We start from the raw sequence: 17,726 nt of genomic DNA, 5'->3' as shown, positions 1-17,726 counted from the left end.
TCTAGTTGCACTTTATACACCTTTTTAAGCCTGCATCTTTATAAGGTAAATTCACAGTGGGCCCTAATTAAAGGGTTAAACTGATATGAACTCTCAGGTGTAGTGTCTTTAAAGTGTACTGAAGCCCTGAACAAAACTTTACTCAACTGGTTAGCTGAAAAAGCTGCTCAGCATTAGCACAAAAATGTAGTTATCTTAGGCTATTTAGTAATTTGGATAGGGCATGTTTCACTGTATGTTGAACTGCAAACTCATGTCTTTAAAATGGTTTAGTCCAAAACATATGGAATTACTCTCTACTCAAACTTTTGGGTAAGAAGGCTAAAGCACGCTAACGCTGGTAGTAGGCTGAATTATTTACTTAAGAAATGTATTTAAGTAGAATTGTAAAGGCACTTGAATTTACTTGAGTAATTCCATTTTATGCTACGTTGTACTTCTACGCCACTACATTACATGGGATAATATTATACATCTATGTTGCTCTGCAGTTTGAGATTTTTCTCACAAATATACAATTAGCCCACCATGTTACAGATTGAACTACCCAACAGTGTATAAAGCAGTTCAAATTGGCCCCACCGCAACAAGTGACAATATTTAAACGTGTTTAGATGTTAAATTTTGAATGCAAAGGTTTGAGTGTTTTTTAATTTTGGTATTGCTACTTTAACTTAAGTAAAGGAACTGAGTATTTCATTCACGACCAGAATTTTATAAAGCAGTTGTCCTTGATGAGGATAGTCGGTTGTTTTTTTCGTGAGATGCTTGAAACTAGAGAGTGAATAGTGGGAGGCAGGAGAGTGAAGCGAGTGACAGAGGATTAAAGGGATTAAACCCAGGTGAAAGGTCAAATAGCATGAAGTTTGAATGAAGGTCATATCTGAAAAGAGAATAAATGTGTTTAAGCTCTGGTGGTTGAGTTTTTTATGAAAACCTAGTTTTAATGTCTCAAAAATTGATTTGGAGATTACCAATCCGCTGACTGTTTGTTGTCTGCTCTCCTTCCATTTCACAGAGCAGCGATGCGATTGGTCAGCGTGGCCGGGGCGCGGCTCCGCAGGGCGGCTGAGGAGGAGGAGAGGGAGCGCCCGCCGGCCGCCGCACCTCCCTCACACCACTCCAACCACCAGTTCTCCAGCATGAAGAACAAGTTCTTCAATGAGCTCACACACCTGCCAAGTGAGCACACACACAAATGAACATGTAAAATCAAACACAAAATTCACACGTAAAGACAAAGCAAACACACTTATGCTCACTGCTATTGATGCACATGAGCGTACACCAAACTAAATTCAATTTGGTGTGCTCTCAGAAAATATGTCCTATATTGGTCCTATGAAATAAACACGAAACATGAGGTCGACTTGTGGCAATAGTATTACAATGTTGTTCTAGGGTGTCAAAGATTGAAGCCAGTTCAGCAGATAAACCTGCACATTCAAAGACCCACGTACACACAAATATCATTCTACAACCTACATACCATCATCTAGCCATCATGTCATCTCATTTTTCATGCTCATGTTTTTCATTTTTTCATTCTGTCCTCTCTCACCGCTCTGCTCCGCTCTTCAAGAATATAAACTCAAGAGTAAGTCCATCTCATGTCTTGTTCCATTCAGTTCTTCCTGTTTTAAAGAAAAATGTGTGTCTAGTCTTCTACAATTGGCAAAATAAACAGTTATTTACTGACTGTTCTGCAAGAGAAGTTTAACCAAAGTTCAACCAAAGTTATATTTATAGTTATAGTTTTAGTTTCGGCAACCTTTTGCCTTTTAAATACAAAAAAACATCACCTACGTGATTCGTGCATACCTGATGATTTATTTTTATTATTATTTTATATCATTTAACCAAAGTTGACAGTGGAAATGCTACTTCAGTCAATATTAGTAAAGTCAGTGTGCAGTCAAATTAAGAGATAGTGTTTAAACTGTACGCTGATGTAGATTTTGGTTGCTTTTAAAGTTGATAAAGATTATAGTTACAGATATTTGTGTTATTCGTATTCTAAAGTATAGCTGTATAGTTCAATACAAAGTACAAGTTGTTTATCCAGTAAGGAGAGAAATAGGACTCCTTCATCACTAATAGCATTATCTTTGAAGGTTAAATGTTTTTTGTCTGCCTCGTTTTTCAAGTGCCCATGTGGGCGGTGGGAGCCATTGTGGTCGTGGTCCTCGCCCTTGTTGCCTGCATGGGATTCTGCATCTACAAGAAGTGCTGCAACAAGGGCCAGAAGCCCAAGAAGGTCCGTGAGAGGAAGGGAGGACGAGGGCGCAGGAAGAAGGATAAGGAAGGAGAGGATGGAGATGACAAGAAGGTGAGAGACGGATTAGAGGGGCCCTGTCGTGTGTGTTCTCGAGATGTCACATGGTAATTCTGCTACCAATGCAGTCGCAGGAGAATTTTGTAAAATATTTACTACTACTCAGATTGTCTCAAGTAGGTTTCTATGCTTTCACTTATTCAGCTGGGCTAAAACTCAACAGTTGAAGTTAAGAGTAATTCGTAATTTAAGTTTGACTGAGTACAAGGTACAAGGACTAGAGTTCCCATTAACGTGGGAAATATGCTTATTCTCTTTCCTCCAGAGCGTTAGATGAGAAGTTCGATTCCACTCTCATGTTTTTTAGAAGCTGGTTAGCTTAACTTAGCACAAAAACTGGAAAAAGAGGAAACAGCTAGAATGGTTCTGTCCAAATGTGCAAAAAACTGGTGCTGGATGTCGGATTTTTTATTTTTTTTGGACGAAGCGGATTCCCTCCGTTTCCAGCCTTTATGCTAACCAGCTACTGGCAATAGCGTCATATTTCATCTACCGGCATGAGTGTAGCATCAATCTCCTCGTGTAACCACTAACTTTATCGACAGGTCAAAAGATGCAATTGGGGACCTGTGTTAGAGGGAGTACATGGCTGACCACACCCTCAAAAGGCCAACAGATGGAGTTAGCAGCAGTAGAAGCTGCACTGTCCACAGCTGTTTGGCTTTTATCCAGGTTGAGACTAGTAATGAACGAATTGGCAGCTTAAACTGGGCGCAAAAGCCAAAAGGGATGACTGAGCCACAGCTGCTGTTCCCTTTTGACCAGCAAAGCTTGTGGTAGCAAGCATCTATATAGAAAAACAGTTTGTTTTAAAGAATTGAGATGAAACTTTACATGTCGGAAAACAAAAAGGATAAAATAATCTGTATCTTTTTTATCTATGCTTTTACGCCTGATGCTTGTTCGTGATTATCGTGAGTATGATCTTCAAAGGGTATGGGGGGAAACCACAGTGGAACCTTAAAAGTGCCCTGTGGAGTTTTGTTGTAATCACACAAAAGTAATGTTCACATTCAGTAATAATAACCAAAACACATGAATGAATTCCCTTACTTACAAAATATTTGCAAAGTAATTTTTTTAAAAACACTGATGAAAACACATTTCAACTAGGGCCTAAAAACTTCACAGGGTATGTTTAAGACCAAGGCCTCTCCAAAATATTTAAAACTCTTAACCAAGTCTTTTTTACTGTATATTCAATAGATGGGCCTTATAGCAGGAATCACAGTGCTCTGCAGACACTAAAACATATCATGAGAGCTTGAGTACAAAATGTGTTAGCTTAATAACATTGTCTGTTATCTGCTAATCATGCTGCATGGCTTCTAGGAGGGAGAGGATGGGAAGGAAGAGGAGGAGAAGGAGAACTTTGGCAAACTGGAGTACTCGCTGGACTATAGCTTCACTGATAACCAGGTACACCCTGTACACACACCTGCACATAGTATTTTGTTAGCACACTGAACCAACCTCCCAGAAGAACACGGAAAGGAAAGCTAAACTCAACGTCAGGATTTGGGGCCAAGGAATAACTCTTGTCTAACTTATCTCCCCTTTCTTCTCCAGCTGATAGTCGGCATCCTCCAGGCGCAGGACCTCGCAGCCATGGACTTAGGTGGGACATCAGATCCCTACGTCAAGGTCTACATGCTGCCGGACAAGAAGAAGAAGTTTGAGACCAAAGTCCAGCGCAAGAACCTCTCTCCCGTCTTCAATGAGACCTTCACCTTTAAGGTCTGTGCATCGATACTGGAGAGAGAGACCATGTTGAACAGAAAGCATTACAATGAAACATTACAAACATTAAACATTTTTTCTACACCATACCTCTTTAGATACCCTACAGTGACTTGGGAGGTCAGACTTTGGTGCTGCAGGTGTTTGACTTTGACCGTTTTGGTAAACACGACGTCATCGGCGAGATCAAGATCCCCATGAACAGTATAGACCTCGGCCAGCCAATACAAGAATGGAAGGATCTGGTTGGAGGAGAGAAAGAGGAGGTACATGATTGTTTTTGGGACAAATACTGAAACATTCAATGAATTAACAGTCATTACCATATATTTAAATCAATCAAAGCACTGTGCAGTGTGAAAACTCATCCATGTACATGTTGTGTCTCCAACAGCAAGAGAAGCTGGGTGATATCTGCATCTCCCTTCGTTATGTCCCCACAGCCGGTAAGCTAACGGTGAACATCATGGAAGCCAAGAACCTGAAAAAAATGGATGTTGGAGGACTGTCAGGTGAACACACACACACTTGCACACATGCTTGTACTTAAGAAAGGTAGTGGATGGCAGTTATGGTTTTCCTGCTGGCTCTTCTGATCCACTGTCTGATGTTGTGTCTCTTTATCAGATCCCTTTGTCAAGGTGGTGCTGCAGCACAACGGGAAGCGACTGAAGAAGAAGAAGACGTCGGTGAAACAAAACACTCTGAATCCTTACTTCAATGAGAGCTTTAGCTTTGAGATCCCCTTCTCCCAGATCCAGGTTCGTAAACCACCCAGGGAACACATTCCACCAGCACGGAAGAACTATTTTCTCATACCTATCTGTCTGAATTTAAATATACATAAGAACTTGGTCTAACTTCTCCTCCTCTGCTGTCTCCGTGAACAGAAAATCCAGGTTCTGATCACCGTATACGACTACGACAAGCTCGGCAGCAACGACGCCATCGGCAAGTGCTGGATCGGTTACGGCGCGTCGGGCGTCGGGCTACGCCATTGGTCAGACATGCTGGCCAATCCCAGGCGTCCAGTGGCCCAGTGGCACACGCTGCTGACGGAGGAGGAGCTCGATGCTGCTCTGAAGGCCCCCATCCGCTAAACACACTCACTCTCTCACACAACCACACTCATACACACACACATATATGTTTACACCATCATCTGCATAGGAGGGGTATTTTTTCTTTTAAAAACAAAACACCTGTTTTATGAAATCACCTCATACTTGTAATCGTAATCCTAAATGAGCTTTAGCTTCTTTTGTGAAATTTCATTTGGGGAGTTATTTAAATGATTACATGTGTGCTTTATGTTTATTTATTGTATTTATATTTTGAATACATACTATAGAAATTTACGGAAACACAGTGTGTTCTTGCAACACGCTCAAATTAGTACAAATCTACAGTATGCACAATTCAGTTAAATGTGCATTGGCTCATGCATACACAGAAAAGCTAAACATTTGCTCTCATTGACTTACTAGTTACATTACTCACCTATTAATACATCAAAGTGATACTCCAGCAATTTATTTTTACTATTCCTAAAGTTGGGAGACTCGCAGGAGACAGATAAAAAAATAAATCTAAATCGTATGGGACATTCTTACTAAAAAACATGGAAACTACACCTCCCATAATGCAACTTGATTGTCTTTGATAGTCTTTCTTTAGGCCTTTCTGCAAAGCTGATGTGTATATGTTCTTCTTTAAAGTTCCCTCTTCCATTATTCTTTCCTCTTGTTTACCCTGATGACTCTCTTATCTTCCAAACCATCTTAACTTGATTTTTCCTGGAAATAGATTGTATTAAGTCACGTGTTTTTACTGATTCTTGGTCTGTTCCCCGTCTGTGCTTGTGTTTGAATGAGTGGGGATCCTGTTCGGAGTGTCTGGTGGGTGCACATATTGATGTGTGTGTGTGTGTGTGTGTGTGTGTGTGTGTGTGTGTGTGTGTGTGTGTGTGTGTGTGTGTGTGTGTGTGTGTGTGTGTGTGTGTGTGTGTGTGTGTGTGTGTTGCATATCATAAAAAAGGATTGCTGTTTTGACTCTCAATACTTACAATGTGATTGTAAATAAGTACCTGAACGAATAAAACGTTTCCAAACAATGACAGATGGTCTGACGGACGGATGAGTTTACATGCACACACACGCTATGATACCCTCATGTGGGAACATGATATCCTTTAATTTGCATCACACAAGCAGAAAGTCCCTCTCACATTTTCACACACACACACACACACACACACACACACCTAGAATCCATAATTTAGGGTTAAAGAACTAAAGAAAAATCTATTTGATTCATAAAATATCCATGACATATCATTTCTCAGAATGGGACTGTAATAATAATAATAATAATAATACAATCAGGGGTTTTGTACGAGCAGTCATGAGTACTGAACCGTGTACGATCATTTTCTGAGGCTAACTAACCTTCACCCTGAGATTTTGCTATCATTTATCCCAGTAATCCAACTTTGAATGTGGAGGCTTTTTGTCTGTACAAACTCTGGTCCTAACATTCAACGAAGCGCTCGCTGATGAAAGTGATCTCAGTGAGGTCACAGTGTGCATGCATGTGTGTGTGTGTGTGTGTGTGTGTGTGTGTGTGTGTGTGTGTGCCCTGAATCGTAGCAGTGAGTGAAAGACTGGATTAACAGTGTGTCCTCTTTAGTCCTTGTCTCACGCCAAACATGTGAGGTAGGAGTTAAAGAGAGGGGGAGGAACATAATTACCACAGACAGGAGAGGAGAAGAAACAGAAGGTAAACAATCTGGGTGCCCAACTAAACTAAAAGTACAGATATTAAACTAGTTTTGAAAGTTCCTAATCATTTTTCACAAGGAGGCATAATTTCTCATCAGTCGTTATTTTCAGTTGATCCCTTTGTCTGTTGTAGATTTTATTTTAAATGGTCATAAACTGTAAACTTAAATGGTCATAAACTGTAAACTTTTCAAAACAAACAGTTGCAGCAGTGGACAAAATAACGTATGTTGTTTTTGGTGAATAAGTAAAAAACATTACACAAACTTGGGTCAAAAAATTCCAAGTTCTTGTTTTGTTTTTCAATTTATGACCCAACAGAAAGATGATGATATTGTTTCTCAAAATAACTCAATAAGCATTCACTTGTTTTGGTAAATAATCCAAAAATAAGTGAGCAAATAAGCAAACACTAATTCAAAAAAATGTTGGTTTGATTTACGACAAAATATATATTGATTACATTATTATTGCATTACTATACTCCATGCTGCTGTAAATCCTGTAAATGTCCCCGCTGCGGGACAAATAAAGGATTATCTTATCTTATCTTATTACTGGGTCAAAATTCAAATGCATGGGTAAAAAACTCTAATAGAAACATATAAAAAAGACCAAAAAAAAGACCCATGTGTACTGTAAATGAAACGCTATATTCTACAGAGTACTTCATTTAAAACAAGGTGATTTTACATGTCTGAAATCCTTTAACCAAACTAATAGGCTTTCCAGTTTCATCAGGATGCAATGACAGTGTTTACCCACCTGAGGGAGCTCTTCACTGCAATATCCTAATAATAAAGACTGTTATTGACTGCAAGCATCACTTCAAATTTGGTTCACCAAATTTAACTAGGTTACCCATATTTACAAGTTACGTGCCAATACATCTTCTTAAACTTATGGACTTATGGCTTCCTCCTATATAGATTGTAGTAACATTTGTAGAAATAAAACCAGATTTCTACTTTCATCATATTGCAACCTAAAGGATAATTACATTAAAGGATTAAGATGAATTATTGGTATTGCACAACAAATAGCCACCTACAAGACACAGGTCATGTCCCCAGCTCCACACATCATGCACATTTCTCCATACTGTCTCTTTATATCTCTGGCACTCAGCTTGTTTCATGGGGGTTGATGAACTCATCATCGATGTTATGCAACAGTTTGTTTCCTCTGGGCTTTTGGGGACGACACAGAATGTAACTATTTACTCACCACCACCTGCGTCTCCAAGTGTCTTATTAACATCAGGACTCTATTGTCTGGATGTCATTATATTTATCCCTTCCCTTAGCTTTGTTTTTTACCTTTTCCACATTGTATTGCCACATTATTTTTAGTTTTGCGCAAAAGCTTAATGCATCAGATTCAAAACATGTAGTTGGTCTACCTATAAAAGTCACATTATTAAATACATTGACTTCTAAAGATGAGAACATAAACCCTCAAGGGGCCTACATATCTACTGTTACACCACCTTTAATGTATAATGTCTTGTTTTCCTGTGTGATAGCTTTTACATAGGATGCATAAAAAGAATTTTAGACAGTAAAGATGTAAAAAAAACTTGGATATTCTCTGAGATTTATTCTCTGAGAGTGGTAAATCTACAAGAAAAACACTTTGTTTCACTTTGCATGGTTGGATGACAAATCCTCTGTCGCAAATTTGTAATTTGTGATTCTGGGCTATACAAAATAAACTGAATTGAATTGAATTGAATAACAGCAATGATTGTGCATTAAGAGCTGAGGGTTTGGAATGAGTTGAATCACGTTTTACGAGTGGAAACCACAGAGACTTTTAGGAGCTTGATGCAAGAGTAAATCCATGCCTAAATAAATAAACTGATTTTAGACTTTATTTCCTCTAAGCATGAAAGCCTGAAACTGTCTTTTTTTACAGGTTTTTCTTCAAAAACACTATAGCTTTTGCTGTAAAATTGGGTCAAAAAATTCAAAGCAGATGTCTACTGACTGCAGTTTGAGTTCTTGGATGCCAACACACTATATATGTAAACCAGAGTAGAGCAGCTAAAAAACAGACCAATGGGATGTTGGGATTGTGATCCACACTACAACTCCAAATTGAGTGCATGTAGTTTTATTATCAAGAAACATTAAAATATCTTTCTTACACACACACAGGAAAGGCCTACAGAGCGTCTCTGGCATGAGAAGACCACAGAGAGCGATTCCTTCCTTGCTTCCACTTTTTGTTATCAATGTGTTTTCACTTTTACTTCCAGCGACCGCCCACCTTCCCTTTCCCATGGATCTTTTTACTGCGAGAGGGAGAGAGGAGGAAGGAGGAGGAAAGTAAGAAAGGATGCAACAAGGATTGTAGGAACAGATAGACAGAGGATGTATCATATTTTGTATAAAAGTAGGGACTCACAATTTCTGAGCATGTTGGATTCTGTTCAGCAGCACGATGATCTGCAGAAGGGCAAGCAAAAGGGAATTCATAGTCAATACAATTTCATGTTTTCAAACTCTTTACAGTTCTTTTCATCAACATGCAGCTCAGGATATATAGGTTAAAAGCTAAATTTGTTATTTTTCAACCCTATTTTATCATGTTTTTTTGTCTAAATGACTAATGGGGACAACAATTTTTGCATTTTAAATTTAGAACACTGCAGGGAGAAATAAAACGTTTTTCTTTTGCTTATTCCGGTCTGTTTGAGATTTTGTCATGTGACTTGATGCCTGAAGACAACAGTGGAAAAGTGACTGAGAGTTGGAAAGAGGAGTGCTGGTGTTGTCAGAGTTTGCTTAGAGCAGCTTAGTGTTATCTTATAGATTTTAAATGTCAGGGCTGAATATTTAGCTGATTTCGACAATGAAGATGCGATGCAAGATTTCACCAGACTTCTTGTGTGATACCTGGTTAGACACAATAACAAACAGACCGGATCAAGCTAAAGATAAAGAAAACCCTTTTATTTCTCCGTAGGGTCCTTTCTATAATGCTGTCTGACACTTATAACAATCTGAGCCTGTCAGCGGCAAAAACATTTTAGTAGACGTACATTGACAGTTAGGAGTTGCCCCATGCCATTACGTTGCAGTTTAGACACTGCATTCTCACTCAATACTGGACCAATTTCAAAAAGTGTTGTCCCCATCAGTCACTAAGACACAAAAACATGGTAAACTTGGGTTTCCAGATTGTAAAATACCAAAGTTACCCTTTCATCTAACATCCAAAATACACATTTGCAACCAAATCATTTCATTCACATCTCAGAATCACTGACAACATTTGTCTCCCAAAAGAAACTCATTATATTATGACCCAACAAAAACACAAACAGTAGGTAGAATTTACAATATGTATCACTGTTGTCTTTTATTTATTATACATTTATGTATTTATTTATTTAGCATAAGCCAAGATTCCATTACAAAAAAAGAATGGCTCTTCTCTATTGCATGGATTGTGCTTCCCCACAGTGTCTGTCAAAGACATGAATCTGAAATGCTGCAAATAACTTCAAAAGGCTTTTTTTCTTTTTACTTATGTAAAATCCAACAAATTGCTTGTAAAATATACAGCTTAATAGTGTATGTGTGTTTGCTTCATATAAAGTAAATAGCGTGCACTAGGGGGCCCTTTGTAACTTAACAAGCAACTAAACAGTAGTACCTCGTATTTCTGGTGCTTCATGTACTCCGTGTAGTCAAACTTCTCAGACTCCAGCTGGTAGATACAGTTCCACATCTCCTGGGCCTCTTGCCTTGGAAACGAAAAGACATGATTTATAAAGGATTTGGCCTCCTATTTTATTAATATTTATGACAATACAGGTAGTGGAGACTCACTTGAGAGCGTCCTCCCTCAGGCTGTCGATGTTTAGCTGGTGCCGTCTTTCAGACAGAGTCTTCTTCTTGATCTCTCTGCCTGTCAGACGCTTGCCCTTCCTCGTCTCTGCCTGGGTCAGATAACACATAATTTCAAACAGTCATCATCAACATCGTTGTTATAATGAGCTCTGCTGAGAGGAACAGCAGACCTTGGTCAGGAAGCCTCCAAAGTTGGCTCCCATGCCAGACAGCACTTTCTTCTTCTTAATGTCGTCTTCAGCCTTCTTCTTGGCTTCCTCGTCCTCTTTTCTGTGACGTTCCTCCTGAAAGACGAAGAAGGATTGCGGAATGAAGGAGCGAGAAAAATCTTTTTTCATTGTATAGTTGTGCAGCTGAAAAAATTAGATTTAATGTAGTGTTCTATTGAGCAACTCTTCATGCAAGTAAACATTAGTTTCACATAGTTTGAGGGTATAGAGAAATAACCTGAACCTGTTTACAGCTTAGGTAGAGTGTATTACTGTGTGTACTGGGCGGTAGGTGTGTGTGTATGTGTGTGTTACCGCAATTCTGTTCTGTCTGTCCTTCTCCTTCTCCGCTCGAACCCTCTGGATCTCAGCTCTCTCTGAGCGACGATGCTCCTGATGGAAAGCAAAGCGAAGAAGCCATATGAAGTTTTAGTGCAATTTATTATGCATGAAGTAACTTTTTTGTTTTTACTTAACTGGTAACTGAAAAATACATTCAAATATTAATTAACATCCATCCCTCACAAACTGTGTGGCAGTTGTGGAAGTGGCATTCAGATCCTTAACTTAAGTCAAGGTACGAATACAACAACGTAGAAATACCACAAGTAAGAGTCCTGCATTAAGAATTCTACCCATTAAAAAAAAGTATTATCAGCTAAATGTTCTTGTTGAAATTGCAGCATAAGTATATGTTATGCAGATAAATGGCACCTGTGACTTATATGTTATTACATTTGACATTATTATCCCCTATCTTGTGGTCGGGCCCTCCAAAGGCTTTGAAAATAAATTGGAGGTATTGTGAGATGATTGTTGGGCTAATACAGAGAAGAAGTATACCAAATTTGTGTACTTTTTTTTGCCTTTTTCTAATCTTGTCTTTTTTGTGATGTTTTTGGCTTCACAAAGTTTTTTCGATGAAATTTAACCAAACAAGGTAAGTGTAAAAGGCCCCTCAAGTAAACTTACAATGCGGTCCTTGAGGCCGATGAGCTCTTCCTCGTCTTTCTTCCTCTGATCAAAGTGGACGTCGATCAGAGTATGCAGCTCCATTAAGTCCTTTTCCATGCGCTTTCTGTGGATGTCCTGGTGGGAAAAGGGAGCGTGTAAATCCAAATGAGCATCTCCATACCACAGAACCATCTTTAGGGTTCTTTATGTATTTAGGCCTCCATGTCAAACTCATGGATGTCTGGAACAAGTTGAAAATATCTGGATAAAATCACTTTAAGCTATTTAAACTATCTTCCAGTTTTCCATGGATTACTTCAACTTCTTCAATAGATATTCTTAGTCATAATAATTAATGTTAAAAAGCTACTTCTGTTTTTGTCAGGGGGATGCTATCTTTAAGTAAGGAGAAATAAGACTGAATAAGACCATTTGAAGCCTTTTAAGTCAGCAGGATTCTTAAAGCAGCTAAAGCATCTGCGATCAAATTTCTTCAATCTTGTAAGGACTCTGACAGCTGATTGTTGGACCGAATCAAGAATCATTTGGAGACAAGTATGTGCCGATTTGATGCATCGGCTGGTACCAAAAGATACATTTGCATGCTGTTGACAATATTGATCATTTATAGGTAGTTTTTTTTTTTTTTTTTTTTTAAGAAACAGAACACAGGGGGTTCAAATACAGATTTTGTGCGATTTTTGACCTTGGAACAGAAAGACACTTTGGATACAACACCTTAAGTTTTGCCACACAGACATAAGCCAAACAGAAGGCGATCTCCAGATTGTTCAAGGTGAGCTGACTTTCTAAAGCTACAGCAATGACAGATGTGGTTACCATTTGATTTGTGATGCTGTTGCAAAATCAAAATGGAGGAAGAAAAAAAAAAAGATCTGGTCTGATCGCTTTTTCAAGACTTACATCAAAATCCACCCTATCCCCATCGGGAATCTTTGGAGCAGCAAGTTGAGGCACCATGGGTCTGAGGAAAAAGGGAACGACAGAATGACAGTTTTGAGTATTTGAAAAAAGGGTCAAATAAGATTAAGGGGGAATTGACATTGTTGAAAAAAGAACCACTGCAACCGAACATAATAAAATAATGTGAACATACTTGGGTTTGGGGCGCTCCTCCTCTGTTGATGAAAGAGAGAAAGACAAGCAAAAATAATGATTATAAGAGTGAATAAAAATGTTTCCCCCAAACATGTGGTAGGACAATATGAAAATCTGAAAGTTGTTAATAAATGTAATAATGTGACTGAATGCACAGCAAGCATATGAGAAAAGCCAATCAAGCATTAGTTATAATAAAAGAAAAGACCAAGAACATAATTTGTATGTGACCAAAACTATTTCCTCACTAATCCAGCGTTACATTAAAACTGTAACTTTTGACCACATCTATTAAGACAATCTTAAATGTTTTTATAAAATAATGAGGGTGATTTGTTGAAGGTACAGGTTTTTAATTGCTTAGGAGGAGGAGCTGGGGATAATTATGACATGTTAAATAATTAATTTGAGGGAAAAGAAAAATTCAGAATAAGCCAATGTGGAATTTTAGGAGAAAATTGGGACCTTAACCCCTTTAAGGAACCACACTTCTACTATTCTCACCTTCCTCCTGGGCGTCTTGATCTGACGGATCAGCTACATGAAGACAGAATGAAAGATGGAAGGAGGGTAACAAAAATAACACATGCACAAATGCAGGACAGAATGTAGAAAAGATGAAAGGATAGAGTTGAGAGGGGAATGAAATACATTCAGAAGTATGACATGAAGACGTTAAGGACCAAAAGGAAGAAAGGAGGAAGTCCAGGCACCAGACGATTGAGACAAAAAAATGAAAAAGAATGGAAAAACAGAGTGACAAATAAACAATAAGGGGAGCAAACATGTGGAGATAAGGAGGGAGGAGGTGTGGAATGATTGAAATAAGTCCCAAGTTAATATCTGATACTGCACAGGCAGCAAGCTTGTGGAAATAGTTTGACATTTTGGAAATAATGCTGATTCACTTTCTTTTCAAGAGTAGGCTTAAAGCTTGATATTACTCTTACGTCAGTAGAATAAATATGAAGCAACCACCAGCAGCAAGTTAGCTTAGCTTAGCACAAAGACTGGAAACGGGGAGACAGCTAGCCTAACTCAGTCCAAAGGTAACAAATCTGTCTACCAGTAGCTTTAGAGGTAAAGCTCACTAATTAAAACAAATTTAGAGGTGCTGGTAACTAGCTAGCTGTTTCTACCTGTTCCCAGTTTGTGAGCTAAGCTAAGCTGGCTCTGGCTTCACATTTACCATTAAGTCACAAGACAGCTATCAATCTTTGCATCTCTCGCCAAGAAAGCAAATAAGCACATTTCGCATAATGTTTAACTATTGCTTGTAAACTATCATTTCCCATCATGCATTGAGAGCCACACCATTCAGTGGCACTCATAGAGCTCAACAGTGACAGCCCATTTTTTGAACAGTTCTGGTTCCTGAAGTGACTTTTTACATTCATCCACTCCATTGATGTCTCAGAAAACCCTTAAATAAAGAGTTTTTAGCATGGAACCAAGCCAACTAACTTCAAGATTAAACATGACCATAAAATATTTGATTTGGAATACGAATCAAAAATAGGAAAACAGAGAAATAAAAAAGATACTAAACTGTTTACATAACTATTTTTAGATCCAAAGAACTACTCATCCCATAAACCATTGCAAAACACCCCAAAAACTTTTAAAACTAACTGTCTGTCTAAAATGAAGACTGAGTCAGCAAGTGCATGACTTATTTCTCGCCTGAAACGTTTTCTGAAACACATTTCGGTTGAATATTTTCGTAATATAAGAAAAAGTTTCCAAATGAGCCGCCCAATTGGTCTGTTTTGATGTCAACTTTGGACACATACGATTACTAGCCATCCGCAAGTGCAGTAAACATATACATGGTAACACGAATCATAGACGTCGCAGTTACACTTAAGCATTGTATGAAGAGTAATACTCTACGATATCAGAAAAGACATAATGGCTAATAATCATAATCTTTGACACAGAGTATGAATAGGATTGTCACTTCCAGAAGCTCATCGTTGATCTCTAGGTGTACCAACCACTTTGGCTGTAGGGAAATGTAGTTTTGTGGAACATTCTATGAACATTCATTATTGCATAATGCGCATGTGGATAATTGTGTTCATGCAGATTGGATTCAACTAATTGTAGATATAGTTTGCCATAGCGTCTGCTCTAAAACATGGTGGCATTGCTCACAGCAGTCTAAGTCCTCAGAGGACTTCTTGTAGAACTAAAACTCACATCTGGTATGTGCATTTGTGTTAAGTGCAGCTTGTTAAGTGCAGCTTTAAATCTTTCCTCATACTAACTAAGGCGAATCAATATCATCGAAATATCCTTATTTGATTTTGTTTTGATTGTTTAGACCTTTAAAACACTGGTTATGAGGAGTTAATTCACCATTTACATTTGGAATTGAAATACAATGCAGGTGAAATATCATTCGAAGCTGGGATCAAAACCAGGTGCAAATAATTGACTCCTTCTCTTTAACCACTAAATTCATCGCTAGATACAACTTCAACCTTCATTGTGTTTTGGTGCTAGTCATACATGGTGTCTAAAAGTGTCTAAAAGTGTGAGTGATGATGTGCATGCTGTCACTGTACCGTGGTAATCCTGGTGGTCTGATAGCCCGAACCAGAACAGTGTCAGCCAATGGGAGAGCAGAATAGAGAGGAAGTTGATAGGTCAGAGTTAGTACAGCGTCACCAAAAGTTATGAAGATGAAGAAGATAGAGATCCATTGCTTTGCTCTTTGAGAGCTTCTTCAGACAACAAGGAAAGACATGTATCTATTGTGAGACATTTTATCATAATCAAAACCCTTTTAAATCGGGCTTATTGTTTACATTTATTTGAATCGACAGGCGGCTGTACTGTACGCCTGCTTTGCATTCTGGGAGTCTTTCTGACCTTACCTGCTCTATCTTCCTCTTCCTGCTCAGGCTCCTCCTCGTCCTCGGGCTCGGCCTCCTGCTCCTCTTCAGCCTCTGGGAGAAAGGAGACCCAGAGAAATAAATACATTTTCACGTCTCGTAAAAAAGTGTCATTGAAGTTGATTATTGTGTTTGTGAAAGACAAATATGGATACTGAACTTACCCTGCTCCCTGGAGAGATGAGGAAAAGGAACAGAGATATATATATCAGTTAACATCACAGGGATGAATAAATGCTGAAATAAACAACTTAGGGATGGTGCTCTACTCACTCGTACTCCTCTTCTACATCTGACATGGCTGCAATTAGGAGAAACAAATAGCAATCAAATCAAGAAGATCAATGAATCAGTGGAATAGAACCATCTCAGGACGGAGGAACCGATGCAATGAAACATTCAGATGATTCAAAATAAACATGGAAAAAGGGAAGTTGATCTTCAGGGAAGCTCTTTTGATTTTTTCCCTATTGATTGGGCAACTTGCTTAACTGAATACCAGAGGTGATAATACCATATGGTGAATTGAATACCATATGGTTTTAGACTTTTGGTCAGCCAAAACATGTAATTTGAAGCGGCCACTTTTGCTTCTGTGATATCATTACTGGCAACATTGAAAGAATAATCAAATAACAATAAAAACAGTTAGTTGAAGCCCTGTTTTGATTAATGAACTGTCCTTAAAAGTGAAGTTATTTTAATTCCTTTGATCTGATCCTTGAGTATAAAAAAAGAAAGCTTTGGCTCGAGGGATGACAATGTCAGCCAGTCTGTTTGTTGGTTGGTCTGTTCACCCTTGGGGTCCAGAATGAAATATCTCAGCAGTTTTTGGACGGATTGCAAGGAAAACATTCATGGTCCACAGAGTGCCTTTGTACCTCTGGCCTTTCTTCTAGAGCCACCATGAGCTTGACATTTGAGTTTTTATTGTAATTTCTCAATCATTTTTGGATTGGTGGACATAATATTTTGCAGAGATATTCGTGGTGCCCATAGAATGAATTCTAATGACTTTGGTAAACCTCTGACTTTTCTTTCTGCCCTACCAGCAGGTAGAGGCTTTCACTTATTCAGTAAATAACATCAGCAGCCAGTTTTCCATCCAAATGTAGCTCAAAGAGACTGCCCTCCCCCTATATATGACCCCATAGGTCGGTTGTACAAGCAGCTGATTACGACTGATATCTACGTTTATTGTTAGGTGACAACCTCTAGTGGAATTGAGGAATTCGGGTGACGTAGATTAAAGAGCGCAACGTATCCTCATACAACGGTTAGCATGATAACCTTGTGCATTTTCCGTTCATAACATGCATACTGCCTTTTCAAAATAAACTGCTAGGAAACTCTGTTAGGTTTAGGCAACAAAAGTTCCTGGTTAGGCTTAGGAATAGATAGTTGTTTGGGTTAAAATAACCACAGAAGTGCCGTTACTGAAGTACGTAAGTTACGTGACAAAAATATCACCATTGACAATTTTGTCTCACAGAACTGCGGCCTCCTGGCTGAAAGATTATTGTTTGTTTGAACCCATCTACCTACCCTTCGGCCCACATGGTGTGTTTTTTAGCAACCGTTATACTTCCTTTTTCAAGATTACATGGATAACATACGGAAAAAAACATCTTCAAATTAAGGCGCATTATTTTCCGTAGGTATTGCTACGAATGCTGGATGAGACCAGCCCTAAGAGTGACAAAGTCAGCATATGAAGAAGGTCTGGGTGGGGCAACCAAACACAGGACTTTGACCCAGGAGACCGATGTTCGGGTTCCTTTCTGTGTAACTCCAAAAGTTGACTAAACATTTTTTTTACTTTTAAAACT

General features: G+C 38.6%; 2 protein-coding genes across 4 annotated transcripts; one reads left to right on the top strand and one right to left on the bottom strand.

The window, feature by feature from the left end:
• The first annotated feature begins 1,025 nt into the window (after nucleotides 1-1,025).
• Nucleotides 1,026-5,175, top strand: syt5a (synaptotagmin Va). The gene is made up of 9 exons (XM_054606862.1): nucleotides 1,026-1,182; nucleotides 1,583-1,597; nucleotides 2,148-2,329; nucleotides 3,668-3,754; nucleotides 3,905-4,072; nucleotides 4,174-4,341; nucleotides 4,470-4,587; nucleotides 4,703-4,836; nucleotides 4,966-5,175. The coding sequence occupies exons 1-9, from the start codon at nucleotides 1,026-1,028 to the stop codon at nucleotides 5,173-5,175; spliced, it is 1,239 nt and encodes a 412-aa protein (XP_054462837.1).
• A 3,756-nt stretch (nucleotides 5,176-8,931) lies between these two features.
• tnnt1 (troponin T type 1 (skeletal, slow)) lies at nucleotides 8,932-16,139 on the bottom strand. Of its 3 annotated transcripts, XM_054606863.1 has the most exons (13): nucleotides 16,062-16,139; nucleotides 15,880-15,951; nucleotides 15,568-15,585; nucleotides 13,502-13,534; nucleotides 12,996-13,017; nucleotides 12,803-12,863; nucleotides 11,897-12,013; nucleotides 11,240-11,317; nucleotides 10,886-10,999; nucleotides 10,695-10,804; nucleotides 10,519-10,609; nucleotides 9,265-9,305; nucleotides 8,932-9,151 (listed from the first exon to the last, which is right to left on the bottom strand). In XM_054606863.1, exons 1-13 carry the CDS (start codon nucleotides 16,114-16,116, stop codon nucleotides 9,106-9,108), a joined length of 858 nt encoding a protein of 285 aa, XP_054462838.1. In that variant the 5' UTR covers nucleotides 16,117-16,139; the 3' UTR covers nucleotides 8,932-9,105. The 3 variants fall into 3 exon arrangements, with proteins under 3 accessions (XP_054462838.1, XP_054462839.1, XP_054462840.1); XM_054606864.1 differs by lacking the exon at nucleotides 13,502-13,534; XM_054606865.1 differs by lacking the exons at nucleotides 13,502-13,534; nucleotides 15,568-15,585.
• Between the last annotated feature and the right edge of the window lie 1,587 nt (nucleotides 16,140-17,726).

This window comes from Anoplopoma fimbria, chromosome 11, assembly GCF_027596085.1.
Source record: "Anoplopoma fimbria isolate UVic2021 breed Golden Eagle Sablefish chromosome 11, Afim_UVic_2022, whole genome shotgun sequence".
Taxonomy (NCBI): domain Eukaryota; kingdom Metazoa; phylum Chordata; class Actinopteri; order Perciformes; family Anoplopomatidae; genus Anoplopoma; species Anoplopoma fimbria.
Note: the sequence above shows the minus strand (reverse complement) of the source record. Positions and strands in the feature narration are given on the sequence as shown.